This window comes from Sipha flava, unplaced genomic scaffold, assembly GCF_003268045.1.
Source record: "Sipha flava isolate LNK unplaced genomic scaffold, YSA_version1 110_pilon_pilon, whole genome shotgun sequence".
NCBI classification, from domain to species: Eukaryota; Metazoa; Arthropoda; class Insecta; order Hemiptera; family Aphididae; genus Sipha; species Sipha flava.
Window position 1 is genome coordinate 366,173 of NW_020271727.1, and position 22,416 is coordinate 388,588.

The window sequence follows — 22,416 nt, forward strand, 5'->3', positions numbered from 1 at the left end:
GACCCGTTTAGTCAAAAATCATTTTATTTTTATATAATAAAAACATTTACTACGTCAGCGTAATGTCAGTGTACAAAATTAATACAAAACAAACAATTCAATTTGTTGATTTGTATTGCGATGCGTAATTCTTGTGGAAAATAAATTCTGAAGTGTACAAAGACACAGATACAAGAGATGGAGCGTTAAAAAAAAATATATGATTAAATGGGTATCGATGGTTTTGGTATTCATGAAATAGTTCGAAAGATTAAAAATATTATATCAGTTTATTATCAAGAATTGAAAAAAAATAAATAACTAAAAAATCAGAAGCATCTGCAATTGATATGTGTGAACTGGGGTTCATAAATTATCCGTCGTGCAATTCAAGCAGTCGTGAGACATGCACAGAATCAGTAGTATTCTCGCCCAGTTTACGACTCCATATGAACCCGGCTTTATTATTAATTGCTTATTAATATATTATACGTATGGCAAAGTATACTAATTATATAAATAGACATTTTCCATCCAAACTTCTGAAATAATTTTATTTTCTGTTCTTATTATTTCTATCCAACTAGGTTTTCCAAACTACAGCACACAGTCACGTATCATGATGTACGCAGAAGGCGCGTGATATTATAGGTGTATATCTAGTCTGTACTATACATATATTCAGTGGCGTAAATTTCCAACTTGTTTTAAAAATGATCACTAACAAATTAATACAATTTTTCAGCTAATATAGAATTAGAAATTCTAACATCTATTTGGAAAAGAAATTCTAACATATAAAAAATACATAAAAATCAAATCACATAATTTTAAACAAACTAAAGAATATGAGTATAGTATTGTTTACAATTTAATACAGGCATCTAAGTTAAACAATGAATAATTCAAGTTTAAGCTATTTAAACTGAAAATAATGGTTTTTACTACATGTTCACATTTCCCATAGATTGTTCGAGTAAAATATACATAATTAACTATTATATTATTATTATTATTATAATATTGAATAATAGTATAACAATTATTATAAACTATAAAAATATTTTGGTACTATACAAAATAAATACACAAGGAATTTATTTTAAAACAATAATAATATTTAGGTACATTTCAAAACTTCTGATTTAAATTCAAATAAATTCATAATTATCAAGTTTATGGTATGGCATGAAAAAAACAAAATTGATCCTAAATATAAAATTAGTTTCATACTTTTTTTTTTCATTTTGATAAATTTCTTAATCAAGATAATTAATCAATATATTATTATATCAAAAAATAACAATGAAATAGGTACCCTTACTAATGTAGTATTTTTTTTTTTAGAGTTTGTAAGCAACAATTTTTAACAGTTAAACAAGAAAGTGATGTGTAATAACTGTGGCAAGAATATTAATCTCTCAACTAAATTTATCATTTCAAACATTTATAATGTTTAATTTACATAATAAAATTTGATTTTAATGAAATAAAATGGAAGACATTTTTATGGATAAAATATAAGTTTACTAGATTAAAAAAAAAAAATAGAAAATTGATCATTTTTTGCCATGAAATATGTAATAATTAATTGACACCCAACAATAAAATATATTTCTTATAATTAAATTAATTATTACCACTTACATAAAATATGATGTAAATTTTTTTTCTACTAGTAAATAATGAAAGGTACATTTAAATTATTAATGGTAAAAATAAAGAAAATATAAATCAATCCTTATTGCCAAAAATTACCAAAACATTGTGAAAATGTTTTATATTTTATTCTTTATTTTAGAATAAAATGAAATAAATATAGATAGTAAAATTCAAAATGTTCCAGTAAAATAACTGCTGAATAGTTCATAGTTTATAAACTAAATGAATAAAGTAGGTATAATGGAAATGTAAAAGAGGAATCTTCTTAAAGCAATACATTTTTTATATAGTTAATAAATAATTTTGTTTGCTCATGGTTGGTATACACCAAAAAACGCTTTGCACCTGGGACATGTATGTTTGTAGTTCATAAAGCTGTCCATGCAAAATGGCAAATAAGAACAAGCACACATCCTGAAAAACAAAAGATATAATGAATATTTTTTTTCAAATTTATTTAACATTTTATTTTATTTTTTATCATACCCAAAAATACACATCAACATGCAACATATATATGCTTTACTAGATGTAGTTTCTTCCACAGTCGACATCACCAATGATTTACATGATGGGCATGTTACATTTACTGAACGTTGACCTAATGGTGGAACTGAAATAATATAATATTATAATATTATAATATATATATATATATATATATATATATATATATATATATATATCACAAAAATATCCAAAAACATTTAAAATGTTTATTCAATTATTTAATGAATAAAATAATAGACATACAATTATAACGAACTGATCAAACTTGATCTTTTTTTAAAATTATAGTAAATATTTTACTTAAAATTATATTATATCTGTCTCTCAAACAACCACCTAATTAATATTCAAAGAAATAAAATTAAAAGATTCAAATAATAAAGATTTTTGGTAAATGTAAACATACACCGGTGATTGTCAACATTCGTCTATTGCGGTCATGCACCTTAACATATATAAATTAAAATGAAGTAAGTAATAAGATAATATAACAGGAATTAAGTAAACGCCAGCCGACGGTAATTGAGGAACTTTCGTTGACATGTTCCGTGGACGCACTCAAACTTTAAGATAAACTAGGCAACATGTATAATATTTGCTTCACCAGTAAAAAAACAATGTATTTTATTATCAATTTCTACTTTTTTTTAAAAGTATTTAAACTAAAAGAATTAAAAGCAATAATAACTGATTATTTTGTGAATAAAATAATATATAATAATAATATAATAATAATAAAATAAAGAATAATATTTTGTTTTAAAAAATATTAGTTATGAACAAAAAATAAAAATTATTATGAAGAATTTAACATGTGAATAAATAAATTACTCTAATAAATTAATTAAATTAATTGTGAATAATATTCACAGTAATATAAAGCCCAGTGGGGCGTAATGCGTTTAGCCGAATTTTTAAAAATTACAATGTGTTTGGGCAATTTAGCATAATGCGTTTGGGCGAGTGATTTTAAAACATTGTAATGCATTTGGGCGACCTTATTTTTAATATCCTGGGATGCTAAAATACTTATTATTCTATTTTCAATGTTAAAATTCACTAAAAATATAATTTTAAATTGAAATCCATCATTTATTTTGTTTTGTATTAAAAATATAATCAATTTTAAGATCCATAATATTAACTAACACTATAATACAAGGGCGTACCCAAGGGGGAATTCAGGTCCTGACCCCCCATTGAAATTTCTACTTACTCACGATTTAATATTAAATAGTATAATAGTATATAGTGTATTTTAATTTCCTATTATCTTCAATATACAAAGTTTATAGATTATATAATATACCTATAATGTATAAACCAGAAGCAGCCAAACTTTTTTCGGCCACAATCTACTAAAAATATACTTCACCTTTGAAGATCGACTTTCTTGGAAAATTTTTTTATAAATCATAATAAAAGATAAAAACTATACACATAAAACTTATCAACAATTTTTTCATAACCACCACGATTAATTTTCGTGCACGTGGCCCAAAAATAAATTCTCACATGTTCGACTCTGAAATCGTCTGCGATTGACCATTTGGCCGCCCCTGGTATAAAACCATACTATAGTATACTAACAGTAATTTTTTGGTATTGAGTTAAACTATAGTTATAATTAGTGAACAGATAAAAATAAAAATTTTGCCCCCCTCCCTATAAAAAATTCCTGGGTACGCTTCTGCTATAATACAACTTCACTTTTCCATATTCAAACAAACTGATAATTAAAAATATTATAGTTACCTATAATAGTAATAAGACTGTACCATCATATTTAGGTTGATATAAAATTCCCTATATAATAATATTTTTATCATAATCTTTACAATTTTATCTTTGTCTCGCTCAAACACATAAAAAAACTCGCCCAAACGCATTACTTTTATTATACGGGTAAAAAGGCATTTCATCCAAACGCAGACCGCCCAGCCCAATGTGCAAGTACATAACATGTTGAGTTCTAAACCAGTTAGATTAGCTCCTTATCTATAACATTATAATTTATGACTTTTTTTTGACATTTTTGATAGCAAATACCATAATAATAATAAATATGAAACACATAAATTTCAATTTTCAATAAGGTTCAAATTTTAAGTTATCTTTGAGCCATTTGAGATAAACACCATTATGTGAATATTTTTTTATTAATTATAATGAATGAATAATGAATAATCAAATAATGATTAAAAAAAAATTAGAATAATTCGTAGAATAATAAATAAAGACTAGTTTTTTATTCAAATAATTAATCGAATACAATTTTATTTGACCAATGTCCAACTATGATAGACAATTACAGTAATAATAATAAAACAGTACCTAGTTAAATATCAAAACATTAAATTTAAAAACAAATTATATAAATAAACACTTACAGGCAGCAAGGCACAATCATAGGGTTCAGTTTTGTTTTTTTATTTTTATATTTTTTCTACTTTGATCGAACTGATTTCGCATGATTGTGAAGATTTATATTTTTCAATATGTTTTTAGTATTACCTTAGGTATATGTAGAAATTTTATACAAGTCAATTGATAAAACAATTACAAACATTTTTATTACACTAAAAATTCAATAAATATTATAATATGAAGATATTGCAACAACTCAAGGACTATCCAAAATTTAAATGGTATAGTTTTTAAATCATTTGCAAATTTTTTAAGACCAGATATCTATATTTGAACACATATTAGTATACAATTCTGATTAAATGTTTTAGAATTAACATTCATTCAATCACTGTGTATCATAGATAATTCAATGATTTTGGTTATATAAATGATGGTATGACGAAACAATATTATACATTTTTTTAAATTCTAACCAAATAGGTAATGGTGTAGAGGCAAATTACATTTTGAAAACACAATTTCATTAAAAAATAATATCCTAATATCCCTATAATCAGATGATTTTTGGTCTAAAAACTGAGTGCAATTTTTCATTGATAAATTTACATTTCCTCGCACTAATAATTTATTCAACTAATGATTAAAAATTTGAGTGTTCTCCAATTCAAACTGTTAGATATTATATTTTTGATACTAGATTTAACAGAATTTGCTCGATTTTTGAAGATATACAATGGACAAACGTGTGGAAGCCCGTACAAAAACATGCTATGAATATCTGACAATATGTAAATCGTAACCAAGATATGGACATTCACCTTAATGGGAGTGTTGTAAGCGCAAAATGCTTATTATGTTATTATTATTATTAACAGTATTAGTATTAATTACATGGTGGATTAACTAATATTGGATGGGCATTTCTTTACATACTAGGTCTACAGTCACAACCAACAGTGTCAAGGAGTCAGTCATATTATAGCTGAACAACCAAACAAACAATATATGTAAACTTAATTTTCATTACACGACTCGAAAACAAACAAACATTATTATATTTTATAACCGAACTCTTGCGTTACTGTTTCACTTGTATGTAACCACAATTTCCTGGTCCGTTTTTCCCGAAAGTGGGAATTCATATACGTTACGCGGTGTCGACGTACTCAACCGTATCAACCTACAACAGGAGTGAGGGAAGCTACGTTGATTTTAGACCTGTTGCTCAACCCCGTGACATCACGATCAGATCATAATATCACTGGATGTAAGGGCATGCACGCCCGGTTACACTTACTAGGAGGCGTCGCTTGGACGACAATGACTTGAGCGGGCTGTTGTTGATTAGGCTGTTGAGCGTACTGCGGCGGCGGCGGCTGATACTGAGGGACACTGCCGTTGTACATTGGAGGTCCGTTAATGGATTCCGAGTAAGACGGCGGGGCTGTCGGCGCCAGCCCAGCGTTTTTGTCCATCTGAGGGTACATGGGGTCCGCAAAAGACGACTGAACGGACGTCGTAGTGCGAAGACGAAGACGGGACGACTCGCGGCTATAAACCTTTGGTCACAGGAACCGCGGTGGAAAACAGAAAACCAACGAAAACAACGACGACACGGACAACGGAACAGCTGCTGATGTGACTGGGTAACGACTGACGGTGAAGGGGTCGGAAGAGTTGTTATGACACAATATTATCACAATAATCGCGCGCGTATGTGAGTGTTTACCTTACGTGCGTGCGCATGAATCATAATATTTTTCGTACGCGCGCGAATGATTCATCAATCGATTACGTGCGATAACGCTTGTTGCGGTTGATGACGGTGCTGATGGCGTACACGGTCAATGGGCGCGGACGTTGCCGTCGTTTCGAGGTTATGTCCGTAAGTTACGAATACATTTCACGCACGTTGCACGCTCGATGGTTGAGAGTATCGTACATATGTATATCTGTTTTTCGCGCAACTCGTTTACCGATCTGTTGTATTTATGATCAATGATAATGCCCATTACTTTTTTTGTATCTCTATATTTTTCACAAACAAGATTTGTACATTACAATCTTTCAAATATTATTTTATAGCTCAGTAAGTGTTTTAACACAAATTGCTACTGTTGTAGACTGGTCGAATAAAATGGAACTGATCAAAAACATCGAAACATATCCCGGGTTTTGCACCAAGTGCGGTTCAATACTACCGGCATTGAACATGGAAGAATTTGTGAAATGTTATTCTTGTAAAACTGTTTTTGGACCAGAAAGTAAGTATACAAGTAGTACCTACTAAACTATCTAGTTATTAAAAAAATATATTAATTACCATAGTTTATTTCAGTTCAATTTCAGATAAAACTTATTATCTACAACCAAGATAAGATTATGACCAAAGCAGCGACAAATTACTGTTTTTATTCATAAAAGAATTGCCAAGAAATAATTATCTACCTAGTGCTTAAATGTATGCAATGTTTATGAACCCTATCTGTTTGTACGCATGATCAATTGTCTTATCTTGGTTGTATTATGATTATATACTTAAAACAAAGAGCATATTTGTTGCCACTTGAATTAAAGCTATTTATTTTTAAGAAATAATTAAACTATCATGGCTATAGAAAACAGTAAACTACTAAATAACAATTTCATACTTAATTTCTGAAGGGTTGGAGGTGGACATTATTGTGGAGATTATTTTTTTATATTCAATACTATTTCACTTACTTAACTTCTTATTAAATTTATAAAATATTTCGATTACAATATTTCTGTATTGTTTGGTTACTGATGATTTTATAATTGTTTTCTCCTATAACTACACTTTTTAAATATACATTAATTATCAGTCTGTATCAAGTAGCTACTAACATGATATAAATAACTAAAAATGTTTATAAATTATGAACTTAAATTTATTTTTATTTAAAATGTATAACTTATAGCATATATATGGTATTTTATTATTTTAAAATAACATTTTAGTGTATGGTATAATCACTGTTTAATATCTCTTTTTTTTATATATACTATACTATTACATTTTTGAGTATTTTGTTTCGTTGAATAATTAATTCCCAATAAATATTACTAGTGTAAATTGATATGTAATTTAGCTTTAAAAAATTTAGCATGTACAAAAAAATGAAATAGTATTTTAGGAAAATATATATTGTACTTTATGATTCATATAATTTTTATTTTTAAATGTAATAATAATAATAATTTTTTTCTTTTAGTTTATGGGAATTCAGAGTCTACATATGAAATTATTTTGAACTCTGTAGAAGATATTGATAATGTTGTTAAAACTGAGCATAATAAAGGTGAAATTGAGGACGGTCCAATTGCTGAAAGAAGGTGTAATGCTTGTGGTCATAACCAGATGTCCTATGCAGCTGTACAACTAAGGTCAGCTGATGAAGGACAAACTGTATTTTATACCTGCCTTAAATGCAAGTAAGAGCTTCGTTCATCTCTAATTAAAATATATTTTATATATAATTATTATTTAACATAATATTTTTTTTTTCAGATTCAAAGATGCAGAAAACTCTTGACATAATTTCAAATATTTGGAATCTATTTTTGTACAAAACCATTCAGTTGAATAAAATTGTTTATGTTTTTATAAAAGTTTTTGATTTATATTGTACAATTTTATAAATTATAAAAGTAAATTTACTAAAAAAAATTAGGTTGTTAAATACCCGTTTCATTCATAATTAAAGCTATTGTGTACAATATAATAAAATGTAATTGTGAGGGTCTGAGTATTACACAAATTTAAATATTGACTAATTGTTTTGGCCTAGGCCCTAACTATATCGTATTACAGTTAAATATAATTAATATAAAATTAAACAATCGTAATTATCAAGTAAATTTTCAAGATCTCACAATATTTATAATCTGAATAACAATATTAAATTCAAAACATCAACTCAAAAAAACAATTTTTCCATTTAACTCAAATCATCCCTTATCATAAAAAAAACTTACCTTAATCTCAACATTATTTAAATTTACCTGAAATCCTATTTATTTTTAATTGAGTATTAAAATAATTAAAAATTATATTCAACATAGCAATAAACAACAACTCAGATACTATCAACAAAACGTATAAAAAAGTAAAGATAAAACTTTTAACAAAACAACATTTATATGTCATACACTAAAAATGATTCCAATTACTATGAATTAATTTATAATAGTTAATTGACATATAAATTTGGAAAATAGTGTATTAAAATAACAATAATCTAAAAATTGTCTTTGAAATGTTTAATAATTTAGTAAAAATCATTAACAAAATTTTCAATAACAAAATTCCAATAGATATAAAATAAAAATCACTGGTTGTTTGATGTTGGTAATTGGTGTAATTGTATTAAGTTCTATGTAGATAAAACTGATACAAACTTTAAAACAAGACAAAAAAAACATATTGCTGAAAGCAAACTTTAAAAAAACACATTCAAAACCAAATGACAACAAACATGTATAACAAAATAAGTGCAATAAAATAATAAAAAAATTAACAAATGGTTAATACTCATAAATAATAAACAAATACTTATACATAGAATAAGAAATAAATAGAATCTTAGTCTGAAGTATTACATTTGTGAAGTACAACCGGTTTTGAATTAAAAATTCATTATCAGGTTACATAATCATCGAAATTAATAAATTGCGACAATATATGAAAAATAAAGGAAAGAACACATACATGATATACATACATATATATGTAATGTGATTTTATTTTATTTTATTCAGTCGCAATTTTATTTACTTTGTATATACCTGATTTCTTATTTAACCCCAGTCATACTTTACAAATATAATAATATTCCAGGCTAAACTTTTATTTATTTATTTCAATATAGATATATCTCATTGTTCACAGCAAATTAATACTGTCCTTGATAATCTTCTCATACACAATGTCAAACTAAATTATTTTAAACAAACATATTTTATAAATAATATAATTAACTATATCCTAATTCCTAAATTATATCAACTCCTTTCTGTTTTTCATCATAAACTATCATCAACAATTTTCTATCATTTGTATTACTTTTTGTTGTATTAGGAGATTTTACATGTTTATTTTTAATTTTTATTACCAACATTCTACTGGTGACAATCGATCTATTGATACATGAAATTAATATTTAAATGTTATGACGCTTGTTCAGGCCTCAATACATTTTGTTTATATTTTAATATCAAATAATAGCTTTTATTATAAAAATAAGTTTATTTTTTATTCAAGTTCTTAATTTATTTTGAAACATTGTAGAATATTATAAAACAGCTATTGTTCAATAAATATTGTCTTTTGATCCTACATTATAGCTGTTCTCAAAATTCTCAATTTGATACATTCATTTATGTAATTAAGATCACTATCAATTCCAGATTTGTATATCAGAGTAGATATGTATTTAATAAATTAAATGTATCAATTACTAACAATAGAATCAATATTTTGATCTTTCTAGCTTTTCACTTAACTAAAAGAATTCCTAAATGTCAATTCATAAATACTTAGCATACCTGCAATTTACACTTCAATAATTAAGGATTGATAGAGAAAAAAAACAAAGTTATTATATACAAAAATTATTCTGTATAATAATTATTCCATATTCATTACATATAACAACATACAATATTTCAAGCTTACACACAGCATACACATAGTGGTGGGTGCAAATATTTAAAGAAGTTTATGAACCTATATTCAAATTAAATTGCTATACAATAGATTTAATTCAGAATAAATTTGAATACAAAAAAAAAAAAAAATAGACAAATCAGTCTCAAAATAATATAACAGTAAAAATATAGGAAATGGTTGTTCTTTCAAAGTTGATTAATTTTTAATGAGTATAAATTTAATCAACTTCCTCCATGCGTGATGAATCTTCTACATCATCTGTCTCTATGGGAGTTGCAGTATCTGAATCAGCAGATTTTTCTTCTGATACAGGCAAATCTTCATCAATACCCAAGCCTAATTTAATCATTCTGTGGATTCTAGAAGCATGAACTTGCGGGTCTTCAAGTCCAAAACCAGAAGATAACAAACTTGTTTCAAACAACAACATAACCAAGTCTCGGACAGCTTTGTCATTGGAATCAGCATCTGCCTTCTGTCTTAATGTTTCAATAATTGGATGATCAGGGTTGATTTCCAAGTGTTTCTTTGCAGACATGTAACCCATAGTGGAAGAATCTCTTAGTGCTTGAGCTTTCATGATACGTTCCATGTTGGCAGTCCAACCATATTGAGATGTTACAATACAACAAGGAGATTCAACCAACCTGTTACTTATAACAACTTTTTCAACTTTCTTGTCCAAAATATCCTTGACAACTTTACACAATTTTTCAAATTTAGCTTGGTCTTCTTCACGCTTCTTCTTTTCTTCATCAGTTTCAGGCAGGTCTAATCCTTCCTTGGTAACAGATACCAAGTTCTTGCCATCATATTCTTTCATCTGTTGTACAACATATTCATCAATGGGCTCAGTCATGTAAACAACCTCAAAACCACGCTTCTTAACACGTTCCACAAATGAAGAGTTAGACACGTGTTCACGACTTTCACCAGTAATATAGTATATGTGAGTTTGATTTGGCTTCATACGTGCAACATAATCCTTAAAAGAGCATGCTTCATCACCACTAGCAGAGGTATGGAATCTCAACAAGTCAGCAAGTTTCTTTCTGTTTTGTGTATCTTCATGAATTCCAAGTTTCAAGTTCTTGCTGAATTGTTCATATAACTTTTTGTAGTTGTCCTTATCTTCAGCCAACTCTTCGAAAAGTTCTAAACATTTCTTGACCAAATTTTTCCTAATGACTTTCAAAATCTTGTTTTGTTGGAGCATTTCACGAGATATGTTCAAAGGTAAATCTTCACTATCAACAACACCCTTAATGAAGTTCAAGTATTCTGGCATGAGGTCTTCACAGTTATCCATAATGAATACACGACGAACATATAACTTAATGTTGTTCTTCTTCTTCTTATTCTCAAACATATCATAAGGCGCACGTTTGGGAATGAATAACAGTGCTCTAAATTCAAGTTGACCTTCAACTGAGAAATGCTTAACAGCTAAATGATCTTCCCAGTCGTTGGTCAGCGATTTGTAGAATTCACCATATTCGTCTTGGCTGATATCATCAGGGTTACGAGTCCAGATGGGTTTTGTCTTATTTAAAACTTCTTCATCCAAGTATTTTTCCTTAATGGTTTTCTTTTTCTTTTTGTCTTTATCTTCATCTTTTTTGTCTTCGTCTTCATCTTCACCAACATCTTCAATCTTGGGCTTCTTATCTTCTTCTTTTTCACCTTCACCATCTTCCTTCTTTTCTTCTTCAGCTTCATCATCACTTACTTCTTTCTCACGTTCATTTTGAACAATCAACTTAATAGGATAACCAATGAATTGAGAATGCTTCTTAATGATACCAGTGATTTTTTCTTGTTGAAGGAATTCAGCTTGGTCCTCTTTGATTTGGAGGATTATTTTGGTACCACGGCCTAATGGTTCACCAGGATCAGTACGGATTGTAAATGAACCTCCAGCAGCTGACTCCCATAAGTACTGTTCATCATCGTTATGCTTAGATATAACAGTAACTTTATCAGCTACCAAGTATGCAGAGTAGAATCCAACACCAAATTGACCAATCATAGAAATATCAGCTCCAGCTTGTAAAGCTTCCATGAATGCTTTAGTACCAGACTTAGCAATGGTTCCCAGATTATTGACAAGATCAGCTTTGGTCATACCAATACCACTACAGAAAAAAAAAAAATCAATAAAATAATAGTACATTTTTTAAGAAAATTTAGCTTTAATACATACGTGTCAATAATAGTCAAAGTTTTTTCTTCTTGATTTGGAATGATTTTAATGTGGAGGTCCTTGCCAGATTCCAATTTGGAAGGATCAGTCAAAGACTCATAACGGATTTTGTCCAATGCATCAGAAGAGTTGGATACCAATTCTCTCAAAAAGATTTCTTTGTTTGAATAAAATGTATTGATGATGAGAGACATAAGCTGAGCAATTTCAGCTTGAAATGCAAAGGTCTCAACATCATCAGCTGGTGCCATGTTTACGTCTGGCATCTAAATATAGGGATGAAAATAATATACTAAACAATATAATAATAATAAAAATTTTAATTAGTTAATTAATAGGCACCTAATCTATATAAATTTAGAACTAATAAAATTTAATAAAATTATTCAATCTGATTTAGTGACTGTTATACCAGATAAAATTCTAAAGCATTAGGTTACACACAATATCCCAATTTCACATTAATTCACATCTACTTAAAATTTAAAAAAATTTTAATTGAAAGAGAAATATAAGAAATAATAAAACAAGTATAATTATTAAATAATAAAATTGTTTACTATAAATTTATAATTGTATATATAATTAAATAATAAATTATTAAAAAAATATAATACCCAAAGTTGACGAGTTCAAATATTTACAATAGATAATAATTTAAATATAAAAAAAATGCTTTAATTAAAATTGATCAACTTCAATGTACCACTACGGAAAAATTAAGCACAAATGAAATAAAACGAGTTCAGAGTGAAAAACTATGTTTAATTAAACGAATTATTTGAAAATTAAATGAAATTTGGATTTTATTAAAAAAAAAAAAAAAAACAAAATAAGATAAACTAGATAGGTAATAACTTACGGTTATTGATTAGAAGTTAGCTGGTAGATTGTAGACAACAAATTAACGCAAATCGTGAGTGTACACGCTGAGGATGATTGAACAGCAACCGCAACAGTGTTGTGCGCGCAATGTAATTGCAGAACAAACTCGAAATGACGAACTCTGGCGCGGAGCGGACGGTATTTATAACCTGTCGAGCGCCGGGCGGCCGTTTCGAGAACGTTCTACGGGTAGCGAATACGGAGCGCGTTAGTCAAAACAGACCGGGACGCGGTGCGGCCGAGCACGTGGCGCGGCAAACGGCGAACGGTGCGCGGCCGTGCTCGTAACACGGGCCGCTTGGTGCGTTGCGTCCGTGCGTTACGCACCGGTTCGGGACGCGCGAACGGTACCGCGGCCGTCGACCGATAAACGTGCACTTTGACCAACGCAGTGCCCACTTGCGTTTTCTTCCGGCGGAACAAACGCCGAGAATCTTCTAGAACATTCGACGAGACCAGCCGGACGCGTGTATACAGGGTGACGCGGTGATTGGTGTCTCTGCGTCCGATTTTTATCGTGCTTTTCTTCTATCGTTTTCCCCAAAAATGTTTACCAATCGATTTCCCTCCGTCCATACGACCTGTACCACAATCATTCGAACCGCTTTTGGAAATGTATTTCGAATAAATTTGATACGTACAACTTCCGATAGCTCTTATTTACGAACGATTTCGCGACGGACAAGACGTTAGCCGTTTCTCGGTGTTGGAAAAAGCGGTACTAAAGCGTTAAAACTTTTTCCACGCAATTTCAGAAATTGGATTACTATATCTCGATGGAGCTCGTCACATAATTATCACGGAAAATCAAGTATCGGAAAATACAAATCCGTTTGTTCTCAATGAATATAGACATTTGTGCATCACATATTTGAAATACCGAAGATTTCGAATTGATTACGTGTAAATACTTAGTCTGCAAATTAATTAATATCGTTTATAATCGAAACAAACGTGAGCAGTTTTCCACGGTTATTTATAAAACAAAAGCTTCCGTAAAAAGTAGACATTTCGGGAACGTATTATTTTTAATTTTCAATCGAATCTCTGTGGCGTATTACAAAATATTGTAGTGCATCTTTTCTGAATAATATTTATCAATATTTAGCCGAAAACGTAAATGTCTTTGACGTCGTTTAAACGAGGGAAGCAACTTTAAATTTAACCGTTTTTTTTTAACGAACTTGGACGAACAAAAGCGCAAGCCGAATACGCGAACCGCAGGGATATTTTTTCTTTCGAATTGATTCTGCTTAGGTAATATTCGACTTAAACGTATTTGAAAATCATTCCCTCGAGCATCTTTGTATAACGTTCAACAACTTAAAATTATGGTTTTTTCTGAGCACCTCACACCTCGATCCCGTTGAATTCGCTTCAAACCGCGTTCAAGTCTACGATGTAAAACAAATTATTATTTTGGTTTCTCGGGCAAAACAAAACGCAAATACACAATGTTCTAAATCGGTATCAGATCGTACCAAACACGAAGAAAGCGAAACGATCGGTTTACATGGTGATTTTATTTAAATTTTATAATCATCATTGTCGCACGAGCTCGCCGGACCGTTTCGTAATCACACAAATCCCGTTCGACTCGAAACTTTCGACATCCGTCGCACTATATAACAGGCTATTTTATCCATAGACCCGTGTGCTATTGAGGATTCGCAGTGCATGCCAACGTTTACACTACGACGTCTGTGCACCCAAGTCCGATTTAACCCTTCCGTGTCGCTCGCAAACGGGCGTCAACTCGTGCAACATGATAACTCGTCAGCGCCGTCCCGTGATGTCTTGTACGCTTTCCATACACGGTTAATTCGCGATGGAACGAATCTCTAGATGTAACGAAAATCTCGAACTTTCGACATACTGAACTTTTTCCTCGATCCCTTTGAAATTCGGTACATCGTGACTTGGACCTTAATATCATCGAACAACTTAAGGAACGCGCGTGCGATTGTTATTCTGAAGAGCGCGTTTTGTTCGAACCGTATTTTCAAAATCGAAATTTCAATAAGACATTGTTAAGATTTCGATGCTGTCATTGTGTTCCTCGAAGTACTTCAAACAGGTTCGTGTCGAACTCTTAGGTGTGCTTTTGAAATAAAAAATAAATAATTTTTTGCATTCACCTCGCGTGCACATGCTGTTCCTTATTCCTTACATTTATGTACGTAATTTAGTTTCGCTATTATGGAGACAAATTATTTTTGATTTTTTTTTTTTAACAAAACGATATCTTCTGCGAATAATCGACATCTACTTACCGATAAACATTCGTCAATCGATAACTATAAACGAAATAATCGTTTAGGTCGAATAAAAAATATCCCAAACGGCATATTATAATTATTAATAAATGCAGCAGTATAATTATAGCCTAAAAAGGCGCCACATGTCATTATAAAATAATGTAAAATATCTATTTTGGTCGTTTGATAATTAAATTAGCACTTTTTTCTAAAAATTGTTCAACCACGTGTTTGTAGATATGGACGTATATGGAGAGTGTCTTGCGTTCACTCTGTATAACCATTACCGTACGAACACAGCGGGCCGCGAGATCATGAATCGGGTATGATACCATGTGCTATTATTTTACTCCTAATTTTATTCGGGTAAATTGCTAATGTACACTACTTTACACCAAATTTACAATTAAAATTGTTTTCAATCAAATTTGAACCAGACAGGCATTTCTTGCTTCCCGCCACCTTAAACATTGCTTAACGGCGTTTCCAGGTGTCGTGTGTATTGTTGATTTATAAGATAGAAAAAAAAGGCACTTCTTGCTTGTAATTGTAACGTTATAATTTTACCGAATTAAGATTTCCATGACATATGTACAGTCAAGGATTAAAATATTATTATTAATAGAATAATTTTTTGTCAAAATACTTATATATTTTACGTATTGGTATAAATATTTTATAAAAGATAAGGTTCCCCCCAGTAATGTCGATTAATAACTGTAATAATCGCTCAAAACGAGTATCTAGTTTTTAATATTATTAAAGATAAGTCAAAGGATGATCCACGACGATTATGTACAGTAAATATGCTATAATATTTATATATACACATATTATGTGTTAAATTCTCCACATCAAACGCTAATATTCAAGCTCATAGGTACTACAAGAAGTCCTTGAATTATTTAATCATAACTATGCATCATTATAGTATTGTACAAGGTTTTGATGTTAAATCATATTAATAGTGCAAGTATACCCAATTAGCAAAATGCCATATCGGTTTTTTCCATTGTCCAATACTGTATTATTGTGTAACAATTGTGTTCGTATTTAGAATAGGGTTGCCATACGTCCCGGAAAACCGGCATTGTCACCGGTTTTGGAATTCGCGTCCCGATATCCCGAAAAAATGGTTTTGGGACGTCTATATGTCCCGGCTTAAACGTTTAAAGGAATTTTAGTATTGTTTAATTTTCAATTTCGACCATTTTATCTCAAAATACATTTTTAATCGTAATCGATTAACAATATATAATAATTTACACTTATATAATATTTTACAAATTTTTTTTTAAATATTATACTGCCAAACATTTATAGTCCTCTTCAGTGGTGTATATATAACTTTTGTATGAGGGGAATTATTTTTTTTTTTATGTTTCTAACGCACTCACACTAAGAACATTATTTTATAACATTTAAAAAAAGGCCCTAACCTAACCTCTCAATATACTAAAAGTTATATAAAAGTATATTATTCAATATTGTGTTTGTGTTGTCCCGGTTTCGCCTTATAAATTTATGGCAATCTTGATTTAGAACAAAAATATTTTTTTTCTTAGATTTGTACATAATACATTCATAATAAATTAAAAATGTATACAACATTTGCAATTCATTTCAGTGCAACGAACTTCTGAGTTTTTAAATATTAATATGCTATTTACACCGGTATGTAGAAGTTAGCAGCCTGGATATTTATTAGGTTCAAAAATGTTGGATTCGAAAACAATAATTTTTTCCTTCCAGTTTTCGTACCTATTCAAAAACGTTTTAAATTTTTCCAAGTCACCGTTTTAAACACGTTACGACTGTCGTCACTAAATTAGGTAATTTAATAGTACGTATTTATCCATGATTGACGGTTGTAAATTTTATAGTGTCACGGGAAACTTTCAAGATTAAACCGTTTACAACTTTAAATATTAAAATTTTAGTATTCCTACTGAACAGGGGTGTATTTACACGGTTTTCGCGTATAGGTCTACGGAAAATTGCCGCTCTAAATAACTAAAATAACATACTACACTAGCGGAATTATAAATTAATTACCTATATTATATATATTACCTATATATATATTAATTTGATAAGTTTACAATATAAATTTTATTTAGATACTTAAATACAATTTCTTAAGATTTATACAATTTTTGATAATAACTAATGACAAAATACATTATTCAAATTTTTCGCTGTAAGCACTTGCCTATAGTTCATGCAAATATGCCACTGCTACTGAATAATTGTTGACTTATTTGGTTCAGATTTCGAAGACCATTATGATGCTATATTGTCAGCATAGGCATAGGCGCAACTAGGAGGGATTTAGCCCCTCATAAATATTCCATGTTAAATATGACATATCGCATATTGCATACTTAACTAACAATAGTGTCACGTACAAAAAAAGACACATTGCAGTAAATCCAACTTGGCTCAGAATCTAAAATATATTAACACGGTATATAAAAGTAGGGGTAATCTACAGGTTATTTTAAATTTTGATAGGAGGGTTGTAGCCTCCCCAGATTTTGTACCGTAGTTGCGCCTATGAGCATAGGCATTTGAAATAGTTTATCAAAAATAAAACTTGTAATCCTTTATTTCATGAAGTGGATGTCCATTTTATGAAATGTATTTTTTCATTAAGAACTATATGGACATTTTTATGAAGTGAATTTAATTAATTTTATCCATACCTATTGAGTAATATTTTATTTTGATGTATATTTTTATATTATATATTATTACATAAAAATTTACACTAGGATTCAATGAAACTATCTGAGTAGGTAACTTTGATATTTAGTAATTGTGTGGTAGAAATATGGAATAAAAATAAAAGTTCTAGTTCATAATTTTATCTCAATTCGCAACAGTAAATAATTTGTAACATGAGCATTGTATAAACTGGTTTGTAAGTCAATTGGGTAATTTGAAGATAAAAATGTACTGAATAATCGAAAATGATTGTATAGATAATACCTAGTGTATGATTGTTGACAAAACTTTATCTTATATCAGTTGTTTTTATGTGACGGATTAGTCAATAATCATATTATTTAACATGGAAAAATGATTATTTTATGAAAAAATACAAGATATTACACTACAAAGCTGAAGAAAAAAAAAACCATAAGGTAAAGAAAAACAGATACAAATAATTAAGGATATTGAAGCTGCTAAAACTAAAATTTTGTTTAAAACAAATAATTAAATGTTCATTGAGACTTTATATAAACTTGTAAACATGTACCTTTTATGTAATATAAGTGGTGATTTTTAAAATGAGTTAAATGTTCAAGAACTCAAATATAATCATTAAACACATTGTGTGAAATAAATAAATCTAATATTATTTATTCGTACAAAATTATTTAATAATTAAAAGCATTGATACATATAGTCTTAAATAAACAATTATATGATAAACAAAATATATTAACATTCATTTTTTTATGATTTTATTTTTTTAATATTTTTTAACTTGTCACTTTTTCTAAGTCTACTTTTATCTCTAGTATGATTTTTTTCATTGTTATGAGTACCCCCAAGTTTTTTACTAAACATCTTTTTGGCTACACTACGTTTATGTCTTTTATCTTTGTTTTTCAAAAATTCTCTTAATATTTCCCTTTTTTTTATAAACCTTGGATCTAGACTTCCAGTATAATTGATTTTGTTGTATTGGGGATCATAAAATTCTTCACCATCTAAAATAATAAAAGTAATTATTATTATAATTTTGAGTCAATATAATTTATAAAATATATTAACTGATACCTTTAAATCTTGAATCATCTATTTTAAAAAAAAAAGTGTCTCGCCAAACACCTCTGGACCCCAACAATTTTCCTGAAGGTATTTCATCTATTTTGGAATCATTATGTTCTTCTTTATCATCAAAATTAGTTTCTTCATTTTCAGACTCACTTGAGTCATCTCTAAATGGATTTCGACCAAATTTTTTTTGCGAGTTAATAATTTTTTCTGCTCGATATTCATTTCTGTCGTTATCTTTATCAACTAAAACATTAATTATTAATACTTAGAAATTATATGTTATCAATAAAAATTTCATATAGATAAATAAAATATTAGGATAATTTAATGTTTCAAAAAAAAGAGGAACTCATAAGAAATTATTAATTATTCAACAATTTATTCTATAAATAAGTAAAAGTGAAATTAATTTTATTGAATTCCAAACGTATAATATAATCTTTATAAAAATATTGGTTTTATAACAAAATACCTAAAAATACAAATATATTATTGTAGAAGTATAATATTGTTCTTGCTGAAATTTAATTCCATAAATAAAAATTAAAAATTAAAAAATCTACAATATTATTACTGAACATAAATTTAAATATAATTAATACATATGCTTAAAATAAGTTAGGAAGAGTTATTGTAGATTTAGAACAACATGTTTTGTTGAATAAGAATGATTAATTAGATTTTATAACTATATTAAAACTAATTAAACCATTGGAATTCATACAATCTTATTATACTCAAATAAAAATGTAATCATACTTTCTAATAATTTTTCATTAACTTACTTTTTTCAGAATTATGAAATAAACTGGTAAAGCTAAATTGGTTTTCAGAACTAAAGACATCTTTTAATTTATCATCAACTTTATAATATGTATCAGTATCAACAACTGGTTCTGCTACAACTATTGTTTGCTTTTTTTTTTCTTTTTCTTTTTTTTGACGTTTTTGTTTTGGTAAATCAGGTTTATCTTTAATATATTTTTTATGATCTTCTTGTGTCGGATCATATCTTACCATGTTGAATCTAAATATAATATTAATAATTTTTAATATATAATGTAATAGATATAAAAATAGTATTCATTATTTATAATTTTGCATAAAAAAAAAAAAAAATAATAAATTAAAGACCAAAAGAATTCAAAGTGTAATCTATTTTAATTAAATTAATCAAAATAAGTTACTTTGATTTTAAAAAATGACTTAGTCTTACAATCGGTCTTCATTATCTTTTTTCGGTTTCATAATTGATCGACCAACAACACCTTCTAAAATATTCATTTGTTTTTCTATTTCATCATCACTCATTTTTTCATTTGTTTCTTGTTCATCAAAAAATCGCTGATCCATTACAAAGCGATCATCTCCTGTAGCTTTAGATGTTTGCATATGAAACAACTGTAAAAATAAATAAATAACAGTTAAATATTAAGTTGATTATTAGATCCATAAAGATTGCAACTTAAATTGTTCAATAACAAGAAACATTTACAAAAATTGTAGACTGTTTTAAAATATTACCTTTTTGCCTTTTTCACCTTCAAATCGTAGTTTCAATTTGAAATCCGATACTAGTTTACCATGATTCTCAGAATCACTAAAATCATCATCATCATCAAACAAAGGTAATTTTTTTTTACATGGCTGTAAATTATTTTGTTCGTGATTTTTATGATCACCATCTTCATCAAACTTGATTTTTTTGTTTGACGATTCTCCCTAAAGAAATAAAATTTTAAACATTTCTAAATGATTTTAAAAATACAAAATTGTTGTTATTTCACATTTATTGATTTGATCAATTCATAATGAACTTAATATATAACATAAATATTAATCAGTATTTAAAAAAAACTATTTCTTAATAAAACTTATTTAGATTAACCTATATAATAGTTAATCAAATAAAATTATAAAATATATTAAAAATAATCTGTAAATATAAAATTGGTAGTTAAATTATTTAATATAAAAAAAATTAAATTAAAATAACTACTGAACATTTTTTAATTGGATATGTCTTAAAATTAATAGAACCAGGTAGTGAAAATAATATAATCAGTGACGTAGCAACCAAACATTGCACCTGGAGCTAAACTTCAAAATGCGCCCTTATGTATATTTAATTTAAAAATATGATACTTATTAAGTATTATTTTCAATGATTGCTTTAATTAATATGAAGGATGTTAAAGATTTTGTAAATAAAATATACAACATTGACCGTTGTAATTTTTAACATTAAATACAAAAATTTTTGCGTTCTCTAAGGAATTGCGCCCAGAGCGTAGACACCTCTCGTCGTTCCCTTGCTACGACCCTGAACATAATGCTATAATTACCAAACCACGTTGATAAATGAAAAATCATGTATATAAGTACCTTCAGGGGTGCATTTTGGGGTAGGTGATATAGGTGTTCGAACATTCCCCCAACGACCGTATTTTATGGTATTTCACCAAATTGTAAACTTAATTACAGTATAATTTAACTAAACGTAAGTATATGTAAATATAATTAATAATTTATATAAATACATGGTATTTATAAATGTAAGGAGTAGAGGGGGGGCAGAACCCCCACTTACTATAAGTCTATTAAATTTTAAAACACCCCCGTTAAATGAATCCTGGATACGCCACTGGGTACCTTAAGTGCATTGGCAATAGCAAATTTTTGGTTTTGTAATGTTTTCCATTTTTCAACTAATGCATTCTGCCTTTTGGCATCCGATTGGTTTTTCATTTCGATACTGTTGACGTCTGAAAAGTAGACAAGGTTAGTTATAGAACTACAAAACAAATGCGGTTTTATACTTTTTTTCTCAATTGAAGCCGGCAAACAACAGATTCCTCTGAATGCCGGTAGATTGCCTCTGGTTTCCTCCTCGTCATCGTTGTTGTTATGGCTATTCATAGTAACTATTCTGTGTAAAAACTAATTTATGAAATAAACAAAATGCAAAACCCATGCGGTCTTAATAATAGTCTAATCTGTTGGTCTTGTTTACAAAAATGATAACGTTTATCGAACGATTACGTGACTGGGTGAGTAACCGCAACCGT

General features: G+C 28.5%; 4 protein-coding genes across 4 annotated transcripts; 1 reads left to right on the forward strand and 3 right to left on the reverse strand.

The window, feature by feature from the left end:
- Positions 1-1,903: 1,903 nt before the first annotated feature.
- Positions 1,904-6,294, reverse strand: LOC112688342 (lipopolysaccharide-induced tumor necrosis factor-alpha factor homolog). Its single transcript, XM_025561505.1, has 3 exons — positions 5,819-6,294; positions 2,128-2,254; positions 1,904-2,055 (listed from the first exon to the last, which is right to left on the reverse strand). The coding sequence occupies exons 1-3, from the start codon at positions 6,006-6,008 to the stop codon at positions 1,953-1,955; spliced, it is 420 nt and encodes a 139-aa protein (XP_025417290.1). The 5' UTR covers positions 6,009-6,294; the 3' UTR covers positions 1,904-1,952.
- Positions 6,295-6,320: 26 nt separating this feature from the next.
- LOC112688350 (DNA-directed RNA polymerase I subunit RPA12) lies at positions 6,321-8,154 on the forward strand. The gene is made up of 4 exons (XM_025561516.1): positions 6,321-6,406; positions 6,645-6,785; positions 7,758-7,977; positions 8,054-8,154. The coding sequence occupies exons 2-4, from the start codon at positions 6,659-6,661 to the stop codon at positions 8,076-8,078; spliced, it is 372 nt and encodes a 123-aa protein (XP_025417301.1). The 5' UTR covers positions 6,321-6,406; positions 6,645-6,658; the 3' UTR covers positions 8,079-8,154.
- Positions 8,155-10,142: 1,988 nt separating this feature from the next.
- LOC112688243 (heat shock protein 83) lies at positions 10,143-13,425 on the reverse strand. The gene is made up of 3 exons (XM_025561349.1): positions 13,279-13,425; positions 12,417-12,682; positions 10,143-12,348 (listed from the first exon to the last, which is right to left on the reverse strand). Exons 2-3 carry the CDS (start codon positions 12,680-12,682, stop codon positions 10,431-10,433), a joined length of 2,184 nt encoding a protein of 727 aa, XP_025417134.1. The 5' UTR covers positions 13,279-13,425; the 3' UTR covers positions 10,143-10,430.
- A 5,581-nt stretch (positions 13,426-19,006) lies between these two features.
- LOC112688304 (nucleolar protein 8-like) lies at positions 19,007-22,364 on the reverse strand. The gene is made up of 7 exons (XM_025561443.1): positions 22,168-22,364; positions 22,001-22,113; positions 20,873-21,070; positions 20,565-20,749; positions 20,134-20,375; positions 19,349-19,591; positions 19,007-19,278 (listed from the first exon to the last, which is right to left on the reverse strand). Exons 1-7 carry the CDS (start codon positions 22,265-22,267, stop codon positions 19,022-19,024), a joined length of 1,338 nt encoding a protein of 445 aa, XP_025417228.1. The 5' UTR covers positions 22,268-22,364; the 3' UTR covers positions 19,007-19,021.
- Between the last annotated feature and the right edge of the window lie 52 nt (positions 22,365-22,416).

Excerpts from the sequence above, each read along its gene's own strand:
- LOC112688243 (XM_025561349.1), bottom strand. The coding sequence starts at position 12,682 with ATGCCAGACGTAAACATGGCACCAGCTGATGATGTTGAGACCTTTGCA. Across the intron at positions 12,349-12,416 it reads ACTTTGACTATTATTGACAC|TGGTATTGGTATGACCAAAG; the intron begins GTATGTATTAAA and ends TTTTTTCTGTAG.
- LOC112688350 (XM_025561516.1), top strand. The coding sequence starts at position 6,659 with ATGGAACTGATCAAAAACATCGAAACATATCCCGGGTTTTGCACCAAG. Across the intron at positions 6,786-7,757 it reads AACTGTTTTTGGACCAGAAA|TTTATGGGAATTCAGAGTCT; the intron begins GTAAGTATACAA and ends TTTTTCTTTTAG. Across the intron at positions 7,978-8,053 it reads TATACCTGCCTTAAATGCAA|ATTCAAAGATGCAGAAAACT; the intron begins GTAAGAGCTTCG and ends TTTTTTTTTCAG.
- LOC112688342 (XM_025561505.1), bottom strand. The coding sequence starts at position 6,008 with ATGTACCCTCAGATGGACAAAAACGCTGGGCTGGCGCCGACAGCCCCG. Across the intron at positions 2,255-5,818 it reads CGTCCAAGCGACGCCTCCTA|TTCCACCATTAGGTCAACGT; the intron begins GTAAGTGTAACC and ends ATATTATTTCAG. Across the intron at positions 2,056-2,127 it reads ATGTTGATGTGTATTTTTGG|GATGTGTGCTTGTTCTTATT; the intron begins GTATGATAAAAA and ends TTTGTTTTTCAG.
- LOC112688304 (XM_025561443.1), bottom strand. The coding sequence starts at position 22,267 with ATGAATAGCCATAACAACAACGATGACGAGGAGGAAACCAGAGGCAAT. Across the intron at positions 21,071-22,000 it reads CTATTGCCAATGCACTTAAG|GGAGAATCGTCAAACAAAAA; the intron begins GTACCCAGTGGC and ends TTATTTCTTTAG. Across the intron at positions 19,279-19,348 it reads AGATGATTCAAGATTTAAAG|ATGGTGAAGAATTTTATGAT; the intron begins GTATCAGTTAAT and ends TTATTATTTTAG.